Consider the following 18,133-nt stretch of genomic DNA (forward strand, 5'->3'; position numbering starts at 1 on the left):
ACAGTTTCTAATTTAGGCACAGGTGCCAGAAAATACAAGATTTTCTTAGAAGCTGCTCATGCTATCCATTCCCAAAGGAATGAGTTAGCCATGCCCTTTCTACTACATATGCTGAATTTTTCTAAAAGCACTTAACTGAGCTTTCCACATAACAAATTTGTGATGAGATGAAAGAGTCCACAAATGTCTACCAACAAATTAGCTTATTATGCCAAGAAATGTTAAAACCCAGAGTGGGTCCGCTAAGTGCAAAAGCAAACACTTCCTTTGACCATTACATTTTCCAAGAAATAAAATGCAAACACTGGTAAAAATTGAACCACATTCTGTATTCATTATGTGGCTAATAAAATTACTGTCATAATGAATACAATGCAGCTATAGTTTATATTTTAGACATCCACTGCTGTAAAAATACTCTCTACCCCCTCGATAGCCAGGCAACTCATTGTTCTGAAATGTTTTATTTTGCTATGACTTTTACCTTATGTAACATTAGGAGACAAATCCTGATTAATTGATGAACTAATGGGAATCTGTTCTATTTTTGTTCAAAGTAATATTCTAATTTCCAGAAGGGAGTACTCTAGTAAGGATAGAAGAAAAACAAAAAACAAACAAAAAAAAAAAAAACCAAAAAAACAACCAGAAAAAAGAAAGAGTAAACATAGAATCATAGAATGTCAGGAGCTGGAAGTGACCTCAAACCAGGCTCCCTGCCACAGCAGGATGACCTAGAGCAGATCACACCGGAATGCATCCAGATGGTTCTTGAATGTCTCCAGCAAGGGAAACTCCACAACCTCCCTGCACAGCCTGTTTTAGTGCTTTGTCACACTCACAGTGAAAAAAATTCTTCCTCAGGTTCACATGGAACCTCTTATGCCTCAACGTCCACACATTGCCTTTTGTCCTGTCACTGGGCATCACTGAGAAGAGGTTGGCTCCATCCTCTTGGCACTCACCCTTTACATATTTATAAACATTGATGAGGTCACCTCTTAGTCTCCTCCTGTCCAAGCCAAAACGTCCCAGCTCCCTCAGTCTCTCATAAAGAAGATGCTCCACTTCCTTAATCATTTTTCTGGCTCTGCACTGGACTCTCTCAAGCAGTTCCTTGTCCGTCTTGCACTGGGGGTCCCAGAACAGGACACAATACTCCAGATGAGGCCTCACCCAGGCAGAGTAGCAGGCAAGGAGAACCTACCTCAACCTACTAAGCACATCCCTTCTAATACACCCCAGAATGGCACTGGCCTTCCTGACCACAAGAGCACACTGCTGGCTCATGGCCATCCTTCCATCCACCAGGACTCTCAAGTCCTTCTCCCCTTCACTGCTCTCCAGCAGGTCAGTCCCCAACCTATACTGATACATGGGGTTGGTCTTTCCCAGGTGCACGACTCTACACTTGCCCCAGTAGAACTTCACTAAATTTCTCCCTGCCCAACTCTCCAGTCTAAGTCTCTCTGAATGGCAGCACAACGCTCTGGTGTGGCAGCCACTCCACCAGGCTTGGTGTCAGCAGCAAACTTGCTGACAGTGCACTCTGTGCCCTCATCCAGGTAATTCGTGAATATATTGAATAATACTGGTAACTCTTGCTTTTTGGTTTGCTAGGTTGGTTGTCTGTTTTCCTTGGCATGTACCTTAGTTTTCCTGTCTGTAGAGAAATGGCATTCTGAGCCAAAGACTGCGAATCAAAGTATCTTATGTAAAGATCTGGTTCACCTATACATGAATGATATAATTCTGCAGCCATGTGTGTATTTTCACATCCATCAGTTTTTAGGAAAGCATGTTCAGATAGCAAGTAACACAATGGTAAAATGACTTCCTGACATGTACAACACAGAACCTGCACAGTAAATTATTTTTGTAGGAAGGAAGTAGACTGCATGTTGGATTAAATGTCTTAGAAATAATAGTATTTATATTCTATCTACCTTCATTTACATCTTTTATATCACCAGTGGCCACATAACAACTTACTGCTAGCAGATTTAAAAGCATTTGTTGAAAGCAGTATTCATTGCATAGCATCTGGTTTTACAAATCCTGTAGAGTTAACAGATCTAAAATTATTGCACGGCATTACAATGTCTGAAAACAGTAGTTTGCATAGATGCAGCTATTCCTGCATAAACCCTGCAGACCAGGCCTTCAGAGGATACAACAATTAGGTACCTAAAACACTAGGAAACTGCACAGTTGGGAATAAATGCTTTGTTGTCAAAGCCAAACAAGCCTCAACCAAGCATAAGCAAATTCTAGTTTGTCAGGGCTTTGTAAATTGGCACCATTCACAACATTTTTCACAGACTGCAAAAGGGAAAAGCAGGTGACCAAGTTACTTTATATCACCAGATTAATTCAGCTTGATCAAACAACCTATTTATCCTCAACTGCCTTCTTAGAAACATCTGAGCAAGCATTTTCATGACACTTAAAAAAAAAAAAAACATGTTAAGAATCTTGAAATGGCAGTTATAATTAGCATTACTGAAAGCAGCTAAGTAAAGATATTAACATTAGGATTATAAAGTTTTCCTGCATGGAAGACTTCCTCTGAAATGTTTAAAGCTTAATAAACCTGCATGTAACAGAACTCAGTGTGCTGTGAAAGGGAGTGCCACGTAAATTTTCAATGTTAATAATTCTTCCACTAGCATCTTCTGTAAAGTACTTGGTGCTGTTGAATAAGCTTCTAGATAAATGCAAATGCCTTAAGTCAATGCAACCAGACTCCCTAAACAAATAACTATCATTTTACTAGATATACTCCTAATGAATAAATAGCAGTCATTGAAGAAATAGACTCCAAAGAAAAACAAAAACAAGCAAACAGGCAAAACCAAATGGGTTAAGCATAAATTCAGGAATGGATTTTTCTGAGAAGAGGAAGGAAAAGGAAAGGAAGGGGAGTATCAGACAAATAGTAGATAGACAATATTCAGAAGACCCAATACCATTTGACAGAGGATAATGAAAACTACTTTCTAGTATTGGTAGAGATTTCTTCAGCAAATTGAATTCCCATCTTACCAACTGAATGTGGTCACAGTTGCTCTGCATTTCTGGAGAGCCACAGTTACCCAGACACAAGACAGCACGAGCAAGCTAGAACTGATCTGGACCTCCAGCAGGTGAGATCAAGTCCTGTGATGGCTCTCATATCATGAGGGCCAAGTTTGCCTCTCGTTCTATCTCTTGAACATACAAGACAGATTGGAAAAGATCATCCTCCTAACTCCCAATCAACCCTCAGAATCCACATCAAGACCACAGTTTTGCCTTTTTTAGGCATCTAGTTCATTTTTTCTTTCCCATGAAACAAATTGATCATGATGAGTCTACTAAAATTTTGACAGCAATGTGAAAAAATTTTCAGTTCACAGAATGAAATAGATTTCATTTTACTGCTAAATAAACTTCAGATTATGCAGTGTCTTTGGTGACTCTTGGATGTAAATATTTAAACATTTATTGTTTTAAAAAATCATTTCTCTATAAATGCTCATTGAATTTCGTTTAACGTGTCACAGTTTTTAAAAGCAATTTATGTGAGAACTACATGTATTTTTTATAATTCTTATGATACTTACGGGTTTTTCGAGCAGAGTCTTCCACAAAAAGAGAAGAAATATCTTCATCCACCCCTGCTTCGTTCTTTGCAATGCAAGTATATGCTCCTGTATCTTCATAGCGCACATTGCTGATGTGAACCTCACTACCATTTGCTGAAAACAAAGGGGAAATTCAAGATGCAGACATGCTACAGTGCTTTCAGATTACACACTCAGAAGGCTTTATCTGCTTATACTAATTAAACCATTTTCATTCCTGAGTTTGTAACTTGGAGACATGCCAAACTAATCCAAAGGTAGTCAGCTGGCTAGTGAATTACATGCACTATTATTTATCTCACAGATACCTGGATTACTTCAGCTGATTATGTGCTTGAGAGCCAAATATCAGTCTGAATTTTTATGTATGCTTGAATGACTACACCTGCTTTAAAATTTAGGTAAATATTATTATGTTGCATTTGGTCACTTGACATCATTGGTTTACACAAAATAACCCAACTTTGCATGTGCTAAAATCCCTACATAAATATAATATGAATAGAGTACAGTAGAGTAGAATAGAATAGAATACCAGCTTGGGGGTGACCTCAAGGATCATCTAGTCCAACCTTTCAGGGTAAATAAATACACTTGTTTCCAGTAACCAGAAATGCTGGGGGGGGGGGGGGGGGGGGGCTGGGTTGTGTGTGAATGCAGTGTCACAACAGAAATTTTATTTCAGTTGCGACAACAATTGAAATTTTACACCTACACCAATGCAGGAAACTACAGAAACCATTTCCAGAGCTCTATGCCAGCTTAAGCAGGAATGTCAATGAACAGCCTAAGTTTCACAGGCAAAGGCCTTTTAAATAATGTGATGTACACAATGGCATGACCAACAATTCACTGCAATTTAAGTATAGTATGCTCTTTTACCTTGAAGAGTTAGCTGTTTGGATAACTTTGGAGTGATATCAATTCCATTCTTCAGCCAACCGATTTGTGGATTGGGAATACCTTCAGCATGGCAGCGAAGGCTGGCTGTCACACCTGGCTCTCTTGCCTGGCTCTCTGGGTAGACTCGAATGACTGGTGGAACTGAAGGCAGGAAGTAGTTACAGTTTAGTGTAGAAGACTCTTAGTTTGATTTAAAGAAAAACAATTATAAGCAATTCTAAAGACTCCTGCAGCTATACATGACAACACACAGATGTGGTATTAGTCATTCAGTGCTGAACTCTGTCACAGTAAATTTATGAAGCAGAAAAAATGTTCTGTGAGAAAAATTCTTTTCACTGCTTGTGGTGTCAGTGAAAAAAGGCCTGAATGCCAATTCGGTAGTTTGGGGTTGAGTATTTAATAAATATGAATAATGTACAACCAATAAGTACATTATTGTCCTGTTTCACAAACATTTTCTTCAACACTTCATCTTCACCTTTCCCTGTTTTCCAGAAGTCCTATCAGCAATCCATTTTAATGGTATAAAATAAGTAATCACAGAATCACATAATGGTTGAAGTTGAAAGGAATCTCTGGAGATCATCTTGTCCAGTCCCCTTCCTTAAGCAGGGCTACCTACAGCCAGTTGACCAGGACCATATCTAGGTTTTAGAATATCTCTAAGAAAGGAGAGCTTGCAACCTCTCTGGGCAACCTGTTTCAGTGCTCAGTCACTCTCACAGTAAAATGTTTTCTGATGTTCAAACAGGACCTACTGTTCCCATATGCCATATGCCTTCTTGACCATGTGGACACATTGCTGCTTTGTGTTCAACCTGGTGTCCTTCAGGACCTTTAGCTCCTTTCCTGCCTAGCTGCTTTCTATGAGGGTGGCTCCCAGTGTATACTGGTGCATGGGGTTTTCTTTCTCCAGGTATAGTACTCTGCACTTCTATTTGTTGAGCTTCATAAAGTTCCTGATGGCCCGTTTCTCCAGCCTAGCAAGTTCTCTCGAACAGCAGCATGACATTCAGTCATGCCTCCCATTTTGGTGTCATCTGCAAATCTGCTGATGGTACAAATCTGCCCTATCATCCAGATCAATGATGAAGGTCTCAAACTGGACATACATATGACTAGTCTTCTAAATCTCATTATTAGCAAAATAGTTGACATCACTTTTCCAAGGTTTAGAAACTTGCTGCAATATATGCTTACCAACTAAATATTTGCTATATGCCATACGTATGTAATTAGCAGAGAGAGGGCACAGGACATCGTATGGATATATTCCTACTGGTAATGATTAAGCAAAAGGAATTATTCTTGATCTTATCTTTGTTTATAAAGACAATTTTCTTGAGGTTATTTCTAACAATTAAAAAATTAACTATGATGAAGATTAGAGAACAATATTTCCTATTCTCCAAAGTTTTGTTTAATGAAGACTTAAAAATATAAAATACTCAGCTGGGGCCCCAAAACACAGCTGGATAGAGGCTGAAGTATCATTTGATAATGAAAGAAAATAACAAGATCAAAAGTGAATTGTGTCTATTTTGGCACAAGATTAAATATTTTCAAATGCTACCCAACTGTTTACAAGAAATGTCCCAGCATGCAGCCCTATTACAGCACAGAAACACCCAGATTTCTACACCACGGGAAACACACAGATGTGTGTGCTGTATCTCAGAGAGGATGCACAAGTCAGTAGATTTCAGGGATATTTTGAACTTGGTTAGAGATGAGGGTCTTTTCAAACAATACACATGGAAAATTATACATAACTGCAAAAATATAATAAAAGAATATGGAAGAATATAAAAAATGTGAAAATGATGGATGTTAGTTGCTTAGACTACCAGCTGAAAGCAAAAGTATTTAAAATTCAGGGATTTATGGTTTCTATTGAGTTTCTGAAAGGGATTTTGCTTTTATGGACATGGTCCTTAGTCTGTCTTCTTTCATATGGGAACTGTGTTTTCCACACTGAGACCTTGCTTTCCCCACTATGTTCCTCAGACCAGGTCTTGCTTGTTCAGATGACCTGAGCCTTTTGGCACCTCAGCTCCCAGTCTTAACTTCCTAGAGTAAAATTTCCACGTATATCCTGTTTAGCATCGCTTGGTAGAGGTCTTTTAGGTGGCCTAATCATGTTACAGACTCATCACTGCATCAAAGCCATAGAGTTTATTTCTACCTCTCTTTCTTGAGAAGCGTTGCAGCTCCTTAAAAACAGGTCTTCCATCATTTAACATTCTCAAGCATCTCAGCAACACAAACATATTTTAGGACCAAAGGCAAGGCATTGCAACTCACTGAATTCTGACTACCTCTTTCAGGATATTTCTTGTCAGTTGTTTTTTGGTTGTTGTTGTTGGATTTTTTTTTGTTTGGTTTTTTTTTTTGTGCTAGTGAATAATCTCATTGCATATAAAATCTGATGGGTGTTTAACTACCACACCTTAGCAGATCTCTACTGAGTCTGTGTGAAAAGAATTTTTTTTAACACTAAGTTTTGGAGAATTTATATTGAGTAGAAAAAGGTATTAACTTGTCTTGGGCAAATGGCAGATGATAGTGTTTGGACAATTTTATTCCTAGAAAAGTTCTAGAAAATATTGTAACTGAAATCAAATAAACAAAATAACCCCCTGCATCACAAGATGATATTGTTGCTAAATTAAGTGTTAAGAAATGTGAAAATGAGGATCTGCTCAAGGCAAAACAGGTCTGAGTTTTCTTCTACTATTCCATATTTCTCTAGGAGGAGATCCTAGAGAGACTCAGAAATACTTGCATGATATTGTATTATTTTCCTTGCCTTATCTTTCCTACATTTGTTGCCATTTCCTATTTTCTTCTGCAAATCTGTGTCTGATACATTATCTATACAACTAGAAAAGTTTTTCAAGCTTTGTTTTTCATCATAATTTTTCATTTCGTATTGCCCTGGAGCCTTTCCCTAATATGCTGCCAAGAACTGTGCAACTAAAACACACAGGCAATTAAAATGTTAGGGCAGTGTGGGGTTAGTCTAAAAAGTTAATTTGATATGACAATTTTGATTTAAACTTTTCATTTTTTTGTATGTGTGTCTTGGTATAAATTTTAACAGAAAACAAAGTCTAAATCCACAAATAATGTAATTGTTCAATGAGGTACGTTCTAATATTTTAAGCTAAAGCAACCTGGCTTTTAAGGAAGAGGACGTTTCATAGGTTAAAAAGGGAGGGGACAAAAGACATCACATGATTGTACTTAGCAGAATAATATATAAAGCATAATTGAATTAATCCTACACCTCTTATCTTTTGGCCTTGTAAGACCACTGATTCCAAAAATGGTGAACATGTAACTATTCAATACATCTTACAATCGCTGTAAGGAACTCCTGAAGATTATTTCAGTTAGGTTTAATGGAAGAGGGAAAAAGTAAGAGTCTATTTAAGCTGTCTGCAATCCAAGGAGAATGAACGTGTTTAAGTAGGAAACATATATATATATATAGTGATCTAGGTTCTTACTATTACTGTATGTGATAACTCTTTTTAATTAAATTGAAATACTTTGGTAAAACAAGTGTAGTAAACAATTATTCAGATGCTACAAATCATCAATTTATATCTGCTTCAGGGTATGGACTCTGCTTTCTTCACCTTAAGGTAGTAAAACTTTTGTTCTTTTGTCTTGCAACTAAGGTGGGGAAGCTTCTTGTAACCTCTGCAAAGACCTTGCCTTGTAAATCAAAATAAAAGCCTAAGGAGTAGGATATAATTTTTTCACCATGTCTTTTAGAGTGCTCATTATCTGCATTATTAAGACTCCAAAGTAAGCTTATTATTCTCTACTACTCTACCAGTCAATGTAAAACTGAAAATAAACAAACAAAAAGTTCCTAAACATTTTAAATTTATGTATGTAATTGCATTTACTTTTCTTTTAATATTTGAAAACTAGTTCCCATAAATATATCTTATATACAAATATATCAAATATTTTTTGATAAAAGATATTTATAGTCACTCAAATGGAAATCAAGTAAGAAATTACAAACTAATTACACTGTTTTCATTAAACCTTCACACTAGATCTTTGTGAGCAGCAAAACCTCATTATCTCATTAACCTTTTGTCTGACTCTCCTGTTAGTACAAGTATCACTATATTAATTAGTCATCATCACAGCTGTGTGTACTGACCATTACGTCTGTGCTTAGGAAGATTACTGCTTAGAAGTACAGATCTAGAGTGTGGAAAAGCTGTTCATTCGACCTTTAATCTCAATGGGTTTAACTTAATTTATCCACTATATGCAAAGCAAATTATCCTATTGTTCAAAGGGACTTGTTTCCCATTTTTCTTGCCCCCAAAAAACTTAACATCCAAAATTGTGTTGGAAGATATCACTCCAGTGCTGACATGTGGGACAACAGCTATCTGCACTAAACAAAGGCCAGTCAGTATGTATGGACAGCTTTACATTTTTATGATGACTGATGCAGAGAATCAATAGTATTGATTATCTTTGGTTTACAGTGGCTTCCAGATCAAAAGTATGATTTCCTGACACATACTTCACCACCAGAAAAATCTCCAGTTGTCCTCGCTAGCCTCTCCGAAACTATGTTTCTTGATTTTCTAAGTCTTCCAGAAACTTTCTTCTACTTAAGAGGAATTTTGCCTCATTGAATTGAACCAAATATGAAGAATTCTAGTATTTTAACAGCTGCAACATACCTCTTCAGGATTATTAACACTTTGGGCCAGGTAGGGAATATATTCATAAGAATATAATTATGTTAATAAATTAAGGGTAATACAGAACACATCAAACAGAGAAGAAAGTTGGTCAAAGATCTTCTAATGTTCTCAGCTCACCAATAATTGTGCTATGTCTGCAGGTCTTAAAATATTACAAAATCACAGAATTGCCTGGTTGGAAAAGACCTTAAGATGGTCAAGTCCAACCATAACCTAATATCCCTCTGTACATGACCGTTAAAACTATATCCCTAAGCACCTCATCCAGACATCTTTTAAACACCCTCAGGTATGATGCCTCTACCACTTCTCCAGACAGCCTATTCCAGTGTCCTGTGACCCTGCTGATGAAGAAATTTTTCATAATATCTAATATTAAACTCCTCTGGCACAACTTAGGTTCATTTCCTCTCATCCTATCACTTGTTACCTGGGAGAAGAGCCGGGCTGCCATCTCATTACAACTTTCTTTCAGGTAGTTGTAGAGAGCAATGAGGTTTTCCCCCATGACTGAATATGAATAAACTGCATTTCAGTCTTCACAGTAGTTTAGCCAGTATTTGGCAGTTCACTTTTTAAATGACAGAAAATAATCCCAGAACAAAAAATTGGAGAACTTGTTGATTGCATGCATTAGCTCAGACAGGATACTCCATTCACAAAGTGTTGGAGGTCAGACAGGAAAGAAGATTAGGGAAAAATAGAGACAGATAGACAGACAGAGAGGCAAATGGATGGATGGATAGATAGATATCCCAAGCCACTTTTCTGGAGGAACACAATGGCAGAGACAACACGTTGCGAAAGCTGCAAACATGCACTAAATGTCAGTCATCTAAAGTGTGAGGCATATTAACAACAGAAAGTTGGGGGAAAAAGAAAAAAAAAAGGCTATGAAGGCTATGGATGATATTGTCCTGGTAGGGCAAAAATTCTGCCAGATCAGTTTGGCCACTGCTCTCCTCGCTCCCATGTTTCAGGGCCAAGGAGCTGAGTTGATTAGCAGTCAAATAAGGGAGTGTTTGGCCTCAGCAAAGCTGTAGCCTGAGTGGCAGGAGCCCAGCACCACTGTGTGTGGTGCTGCTTCTCAACATGTCTGTGTAATCACACAAGGCACGAAGCTTTGAATTAATTGGCCAAAACAACAATGCTAGTGCCTATTGGCCAGTTTAATTTTCAAAATCATGTATTTAATGGGGGTATGATTCAGGAGCCATGCCTCTTTCCAGCACTGACTCACCACCCAAGAAGCACCCAACTCATGACTTGTTTTAACTGGGAACCACAGCTTGAGCGTTTCTTATGAAATCACTCAGACTAGACTCAACCAGACGGAAATTAAGGAATGATTTCTCTCAATAAAATATTCCAGCTAGCCTCAAACTAGCAGACGTGGTGGCCACATATCTGCAGCTTGCAGCAGCAACCCTGCTTCCCATGCCTCTCTCTCTGCCTGGAATATTCTGTATTTTTACCTCTGGGATCATAATCGTGGTTTCAGAAGCATCTCCATACAGGAAATACACCCAGGGGACCAGCAGGTTGTGAATATATGTGCCTGCAGTGTAGCTTTGGATTTTTCCTCTTTTACTTCCCTATTTTCCAAGTTCTGATTGTTTAAACGGATTAATTGTGTATTAATAAATAACACTGCCTATTGAGAATCCAAAAGAATCTTAAGGATTCTTCTGAATGTGTGAATATCAATGGGAAAACAAATGTCATAATTTATACTCAATTGTTAATTTCAATAAAACATAATAAACCCCTACATTTTCTTGAGGGTGACTATCAATTAAATATACTAATATCAGACTATATTTCAGCATTTTTGCATGAGAGATGTCAAAAAAAGAGTTTGTACAGTTAATCAGCAAAACAAAGAGTAATGGTGACAGCAGTGGTCAAGTTAGAGCCTGCTAATGCAAAGCAAATTTGCAGAGAGGGTTCGGTCTATACATGATTTGGGACAGAAGTATCAATACACAGTAACAGATACTAGTAGTTTACTGCAGAAAGGCAGACTTAAAGAGTCATATATAAATACAAACTTTAAAATAAGGTCACTGAAAAAAATCCCCACAAACTCCCAAGGAAAAAACCCAAACCCTAAAACACTAAACTAAAAAACACTCTCTGTGTATATATCTGTATCAATATGTATACACAAAAGCACATACAACATACTAAAAATAACAGTGTAACATGCCATAAATCCTAACATAGGAAAAATCCTCACAGGGAACAGCACACAGTGCAGATGAAGTCCACTGGACTCTCTTTACTCCTTTTATCATACATTAATGTTTTGTAAAGTTATTTATAGGCGAACAAGAGGTGAAAAAAAAACTAAAAACTAAAAACCCCTGAAAAAACACCCAGGTAGTACCTCTTTTTCTGTTAAGATGTAGCACAACATCAGAAACATATCTGCAACAGCAGATCTGCCTGACAAAAATTTAAATGCAAGTCTCTTATGACTTGATCATTCTAACATTTTTTCTTACCATTCACTTGGAGAATATGAGTTTGATAGAGCTTATCATAACCATCAGCATAGCAGGTGTAATTTCCCATATGAGTTGTGGTAACCTTAGTAATGTACAAGGATCCATCGTCTCCAAAATCCTACAGGGAAAGACCAAAACCAAAGTTGTCATAATTATGTTTACATTGCTGCAGCAATTATGTTCATTATCTTGGCAACAAAGTTGTGATGCAAGTATCAACTATCACAAATATTAAACCAGAAGAGATGGCAGTCATCTAAATCCAACTAATGTATTTGTGAATGGTAGAGTTGTTTGATTTTGATCTTCAAGGTCAGCTTATAGCCATTTTATGCTCCTTAACATGGAGAACCTCTAAAATAGCCTTTTAAATCTTTAAATAACTTAAAATATCCTCTGCTTATGATTAACTACGTGAGTACTGCATCCAGTTCTAGTGCTCCCAGCAGATGAAGTACAGGAGGGCTGGAGCACCTCCCCTATGGGGACAGGCTGAGAGAGTTGAGGAAAAAAGCTCAAGGAAGACCTTATAGCAGCCTTCCAGTACCTGAAGGAGAATACAAGAAAGCCCTAGGGTGATCTTTTACAAGGGCTTGTAGTGATAGGACAAGAGAGAAGGACTTTAAGCTTGAGACATGTACTTTTAGACTAGATATTAGAAAAAAAAATCTTGTCAGTGAGGGTGGTGAGACATTGGAACAGGTTGTCCATAGAGGTCACCATGACTCCTGCCTGAAGACGTTCAGAGTCAGGTTGGATGGAGCCTTGAGTGACCTGGTCTAGCAGAAAGCATCTCTGCCCATGGCAGAGGGGTGGAACTAGAGGATCTTTAAGGTCCCTTCCAACCTAAACCATCCTATGAATATGAATTATAAGTATAAGCAACACAAATATTCAGCAGGTGTCTGACTCATTAGAACACATCTCATTAGATTCTGTGATTCATTAGAGAAGCACTATTTTTGTAAACTGATTCCAGGGACCTGTGACCCCTGAAGGCAGGTGTTACTGGTAAAGACCATGGCCAAGGAGGCTTTCACATCAGCCTTTTCTACCTTTGCCACCAGGCCCTGTGCCCCACTTAGCAGCAGGCCCTTATTTTGCCTAGTCTTTCTTTTGCTGCTGATACAGCTCTGAAGTTCTTCACATCCCTCATCAGATTCCATTCCATGGGGACTTGGTCTTTCCTAATCCTGAGCATACATATAGAGTGCCCGTGTTCCTTCTGAGACGCCTACCCTTGCTTTGAAATTTCTTCCTTTTTTATTTGAGTTCTCTGAGGAGCTTCTTGTTCATTAATACAGACTTCTGTCTGCCTTTGATTTCCTGCTCACTGCGACAGACCATTCTTGAGCACAGAGAAGGTGATCCTTGAAAATCAAACCTCTTCTTTTCAGCACTGTCTCCTATGGGATTCTTCTAATCACATCCTTGAACATGCTGAAGTCTGACTTCCCAAAGCCCAGGGTTGTGCTCTTGTTTCTCACTTTCCTGCCTCCTCTTAGGTTTCTTGACTCTACCATCTCATAGTCACTGCAGCCAAGGTGGTCCTGATATTTTTTCTCCAGCTAGTTGTTCTTTTTTTCTTCATAAACTCTGGGGCTTTCTCTGTAAATTCTTCAAATTCATACAACAGTCTATCAAAATCTTTTTACATCAGGGAACTCAGCTCCAATACCTCAGTCAGTCGGTCAGTCAATAAGCTACACAGTAAAGTAACTTTGATAAAATATATTACTATATCTGTCTTATTCTTACATTCTATCCTTTGAACATTATTCATGACAAAATACTGGGCTGGATTAATTTCCACTCCTTGATGATCCTTCCAGGATCTCACATACTACTTTCCAAATTTATTGGGATTTTTTTTCTTTCCAGTTCACACTTCCCAATTTTATTGCTTTCTTCAATAACACAATCTCAGTAATTTTATGCTCATATTTCATCAAGCTGCCTTTCACTGAACATATTAAGTCTTCTGGTAAATTAAAGTCTAAATGTGAAAATTAAAATCTAGATGGACTACCCTTTTTTTTTTTTTTTTTTAAAGTTTCCTTTACATAAATATACTCAAAAGATTATCCAGACACTTTACACCCCACTAAATTTCTTTGTTCTTTCTTCAGGTCAGAGGGAGAAAAGCACAGCCCAAAGCCCAGTGGAGCAGTAAGAGATAGTAGCTTGTTCTACAGAATATAAACTGTTTCAGAATATATAAACTTTTTCTTCAGACCAATTGAGTGAGATGAATTTACCTTATTATAATGTGAAGTCTGAGGAGTCTGCCCCTCTCAAAGTTGCCTGAAATCTCTAGAAAATCCTGTTTTTAACCTTTTTTTTTTTTTCAGTGTCAAACTGTAATGCAGCTAAAGACACGTCTTCAGACTGTTTCTTTTCAACTTATTTTGGAAGAATAAAGAAGAGCTGCTCAGAAGAGACACAGTAAACATACTTACATTTTGCCTAATACTATCATGGTCTAGAATTTGATGTTTAATCTCTGCCAAAGGCATTCGTGAAGAAAATAGCAAAAAAGATGCAGTGTGTTAACACTTAGATGTTACAATGCAGTCTGGAGACAAGTTCAATCTAACATTCCTTACATTAACTTACTGGATGTTCCTCTGAAGCATACTTAACCTGTTCCAGCTCTTTGACAGATTCACTGTAGTGAGAGGATGGTGGTGTGCTTTTTTTCATACCAGAGTCATTTTCTAAGTAAATGAATGTCTGTGCTATGGCTTCTCCCTCCAGTTTCACTTAAACCATCTCAGTGGTTATTTCGTTGAGATATCAGCATTTCAATAGGATTCCCACATGACACCATCATATCCATTGCCCAGAGTTTTATGATGGTGTTGGGTTCTGTTTTGTTTTGTTATTCAGTTTGGTTGATTTACAGCCACAAAACAAATGTCCCTAGCTTATTGTTATACTGAGTTCAACATTTGTTTTGTTAATTAAAGCAAACAATTCAATACAAAGAGAATTTAACTGTGAAATACTGAACAGAGTCACAGAAAAGAAGTGCATCTAAACAGACACTTTTTTCCTCTCTTTTTTTTTTCCTTTATCTGATAATCTTCTGTACTTCAGATAAGCATCCTCTCTAGAGACACAGCCTTCCCGTGATCTCCCAGAATAAATTCTCCCCAAAAATTTAAATTACCATGGCTTTATTTTCCCTTTCTCTCAGTGCATCCACACTTAGTTAACTATTTCTAATTCTCACTTGTAACATACAACCACAAACTCAATTCAGAGAACTTAAGAATTTCAGAAAACAGAATTTGGAATGTATCCTAGACTTGGGTGGTCTGTATGGTCTGCAGCCATCATACCCAAACCTGACAAATGAACTTATTTTATTTATTTAAAACCAGAAAACACATTTGTTCTAGAAAAGGAGGTCTAACTTCCTCAAACAGTATTTTGATCTAGTGCTTTGAGTCCCAAATAACATATAGACAATACCACAGTTAAATCATTAATGTACAAAACTACAACTATGGCTCGGTACCTGCATTTTCCACATTGAGCCTGATCTGAAGGCTTCATCCTGAACTCAAAATACAGGGAATATTTTCTTCCTGGTCTTACGTGTTTTTTGCATGCTTGCAGGGTTTTTTTTAATGCTGTTTTCTTAACTCTTGTTAGTTTTCAGGCCTAGATGATAACTTTTTGACGAGCAGAAGCCCCAGCTTTTTACACAGAGATCCAAACATTGCATAGAATTGAACTACTCTGAAGTAGTTGAGAATCTCCTTTTGACATTTTCCCTCTGTAAGCTCAGTTCCTGGCAGCTGATTAATTCTATGTTTGTTTCCTGGAACACCAGCAAGCACCAGTACCTCAACACTGGTACACAGTAAAAAGATAGGATTTATGCACCACAGTTTTATACTTACAGACTTTCACAGCACTGATTTGATAAGGCCTGTTTCATGTAATCAACAATTGTTAAAATGTTCTCATAGCCTTAAAATGTTTGGCTTCTAAAGAACATTAAAAAATGAATCTTAGCTCCAAAATTTCACATATTGAGGAAGAGATTAAAAAGAAAAAAAAAATAAAAAAGAGAGAGAGAGAAAAAGAAAATAATTTTACAAGGAAATAAAGAAAAGAATACAGGAATGAGGACACAAGAAATGGAAGCGTGAACTCTAAGTTACATGATCCTCAAATAGAATAAAATAAGCTTTCTAGGTCATTAATAAATAGAATCAGCAAACACTAAGTATTTATAATTAATAGCTTTTTGCTTACATATAAAACCTGTATTTCTCTTTTCAATCTTTGACAAACCTACAAAAAAAGAAGAAAACTGCACTGGTTGCTACCTTATTTTACTAACAGTTAACATTGTAAACACTGTAAAGCTATTATATTAGCTAAGTGATAATGACAACACAATTTGGCTGCAGACTTTTTTTTTTTTTCATAGAAAAATCTTGATTTTTCTTACAGGAGAGGAATGAGAAAAGAATAATTTGTCTCTGAGCAGATCAAGAAAATAGCTTGCACCTCAGAAAATTTTGCATTAGTCTGTTAAGAGAGATCCATATCAATAATTGCAGCCATATTTAAAAAACAACAGTTGTTTTGGGGTTTTTTTGGTTGGTGTTTTTTTTTTTGTTGTTGTTGTTTTTTGTTAAACAGAGCCTGTATACATAATGCCTTTTATTCTACCTATACATCCCTTCCTTGACTCATGCAAGTAACAGTAACACTAATGCTGCACTTTTGTTCACATCTTACATATTATTAATTTTTCCATATCCGTAAGTTACTTTATTACAAGGAGACAGAGAATAGATAATCTTTGGATGGTTAACTGGAAACATTTTAAAGAACACTTATTTATGTATGCTTGAGTCATCAGACAAAATCAGCTCAGGCTTTTCATGCTCATACCAGTGTTACAACTCCTACTTTCCAAGTGATCACTTCCTCTGTTGATGTCAGCAAAGCAATGCAACTTGGTGGCTTGTTGTTACAAGCCAGAAAGAACTTATATTTAAGAAGTTTGACAATAACTGCACTTGGCACAAATTCAAGATCAAATTTTGAAATGCAAACTTTCCTTCTCGGTCAAGAGATAAAATAAAAGCTAGATTTTCTAAGCAGAAATTTCACATACTTTCTCTCTCTCAGTCTTATATTTTATAGCTACACTAAGAACAAATCATGAATCTGGTGTAAATCCACTGTCTGAACAATCAGCTTGATGGAAAATTATAAATCAGGTCAAAGTAAGAAGGAACACAGTGTAAGATAGGAAGTAGCATTAGAAAGTGGCAGGATCTCAAAAGAAACACTAGTATGAAGAAAACAACACCAGACAACAGTTTATGGTTATAATTCAGGCTAACTTTAGCCAAGGGAAATTAATCTTCCTATGCTTCTTTTACAGTCAGTTAAGGGAAAAAAAAAATCTTTAGCAAAATCTTTTCATGGGACAGTTCAGTGGATCTGTCTTTTCTCATGGCTTCGCGTTACTGCTTACCTCTCTCTGCAGACCCTGGAAAGAAACCTCCTAGCTACAGTTTGTTATTTTAAGTATTTAATTGGTCCCGTTGTTTCTTGACATTTGGGAGAATGGAAACTAACAAGCAAAAAAAAAAAAATTCTACAGAGGCTGTTTTTCAACACAGCAAGGCAGTCTTGACAGCATCACTCTACTGCCAGTGGGGATAAAGATGATAATTCAGTGAGTAATTAAGTACATCTAACTAAATCTCAGATTTAGTGGAAGTCTTCATGCATATCTTTCTGAGCTTCTCTTACAAATGACCAACGCAGAGATCACCCTCTATTATCTCTTCCTAAAATAAGACTGTAATGGATGAGCACCATACATTAGTGAATAGGATTTGTCTGCATTCAGCAAATCTGAGGCTACAAATGAATAGAATAACTCAGTACCTATTTAAATAAGTAGACATGTATGAGTTTTCCTTTATTCTTTGGGATACAGTAAGGACTTCAGTTTAATTTCATGAGGAAATAGTAACATTAAAGAGAAATGCCCATTATTATATGGAAAAGACACAGTAGCTTTGCACTTTTCAAGCTCTATCAGTTGATCAAAAAATGGTTTTGCCATTTTGAAATAGTAATTTTATAAGCTTTCTAAGAATGTGAAGAAGGACCCCACAGAAAAGGGCCATAAACATTCTCACTTCCAGATAACTAATGAGAATAGTAACTTCATTTTATACATAGTCACATAAAGAGAATTTAGATCTTGTGCATGAGAGATAAGAACTGTACATAAGTGACAGCTTTGGCAAAGTACTAAAGCTCTTGAGGCTACCTATAAAACATCCCTAATCTTTTA

At 36.9% G+C, this 18,133-nt stretch overlaps 1 protein-coding gene across 7 annotated transcripts in view; it reads right to left on the reverse strand.

Annotated features, from left to right (window-relative positions):
- FSTL5 (follistatin like 5) overlaps nt 1-18,133 on the reverse strand; it is a 270,731-nt gene that overhangs the window by 46,480 nt on the left and 206,118 nt on the right. For all 7 annotated transcript variants that reach the window (XM_064148747.1, XM_064148745.1, XM_064148746.1 and 4 more), the window contains exons 8-10: nt 11,788-11,908; nt 4,509-4,670; nt 3,606-3,740 (exon numbers count right to left, since the gene is read on the reverse strand). In XM_064148747.1, coding sequence (XP_064004817.1) covers nt 3,606-3,740; nt 4,509-4,670; nt 11,788-11,908 — 418 coding nt within the window. The remainder of the gene's footprint in view (nt 1-3,605; nt 3,741-4,508; nt 4,671-11,787; nt 11,909-18,133) is intronic.

The sequence above is a fragment of the Pogoniulus pusillus genome, chromosome 9, assembly GCF_015220805.1.
Source record: "Pogoniulus pusillus isolate bPogPus1 chromosome 9, bPogPus1.pri, whole genome shotgun sequence".
In the NCBI taxonomy this organism is placed as follows: Eukaryota; Metazoa; Chordata; class Aves; order Piciformes; family Lybiidae; genus Pogoniulus; species Pogoniulus pusillus.